This window comes from Rhinopithecus bieti, unplaced genomic scaffold, assembly GCF_001698545.2.
Source record: "Rhinopithecus bieti isolate Rb0 unplaced genomic scaffold, ASM169854v2 scaffold_23826, whole genome shotgun sequence".
Classification (NCBI taxonomy): Eukaryota; Metazoa; Chordata; class Mammalia; order Primates; family Cercopithecidae; genus Rhinopithecus; species Rhinopithecus bieti.
Genome location: NW_016811267.1, coordinates 1,175,087 through 1,175,889, shown reverse-complemented (window position 1 = coordinate 1,175,889; position 803 = coordinate 1,175,087). Strand labels below are relative to the sequence as shown.

General features: G+C 60.9%; 1 protein-coding gene across 1 annotated transcript in view; it reads right to left on the bottom strand.

The window, feature by feature from the left end:
- The window catches only part of KLF2 (KLF transcription factor 2), a 3,771-nt gene extending 3,446 nt beyond the window's left edge, over nt 1–325 (bottom strand). Inside the window, exon 1 of the mRNA XM_017893679.1 lies at nt 48–325. Coding sequence (XP_017749168.1) covers nt 48–325 — 278 coding nt within the window. The remainder of the gene's footprint in view (nt 1–47) is intronic.
- Between the last annotated feature and the right edge of the window lie 478 nt (nt 326–803).

Genomic DNA, 803 nt, shown 5'->3' with positions numbered 1-803 from the left:
TGACAGCCCGGCCCCTCGCGCGCAGCCAGGGCCGCGCCTCCCCCTACCCGGGCCCCGCCCCCGCCGGTCTCCCCGGCGACGTTGTCAACACGCGCTGCACAACAGCGGCGTGACGCCCAGGGATCCCCCGGGCGCCCCGGGCTCCCGCCTGCGCGAGCATCCCGGGGACCTGGAGCGGGGGCGGTGTCGGGGCCTCTCGGAAACTCAGGGGAGCACCGGGCTTGGCGGCCTCCCCGGATCCCTTGACGGAAGGGGAGATTGGCTCCAGCTTCAGAGGTCCGCAGAACCCTGGGTGGATGGGAAGCCTGGAGTCTCCAGGATTCATGGATGGGTGAGGCTGGGCCCCTCATCTGTCGTGGGACCACCCAGAGGGCGCCACCGTGTGCACATCACCCTGTTAAAAAAAAAAAAAAAAACCTTGTGTAGACCGGGCTCCGTGGCTCACACTGTAATCCCACCACTTTGGGAGGCTGAGACAGGAGGATCACTCGAGACCAGGAGTTCAAGACCAGCCTGGGTAACACAGTGGCCCCCATCTCTTAAAAAATAAAAAAAAAAATTAGCTGGGTGTAGTGGGAGGCTGAGATGGGAGGATCGCTTGAGCCCAGGAGGTCGAGGCTGCAGTGAGCTATGATCACACCACTGCACTCCAGCCTGGGTAACAGAGGAGACTCAAGAAAACAAACAAAACAAAACTTTTGTGTGGCAACATCAAGACACGTTAAATCTTTGACATTTGAGACGCCCACCCCCTCCTCCCCAGCCCGTCAAGTGCAGGGAAACTGAGGCAGAGGTGGCTGGGA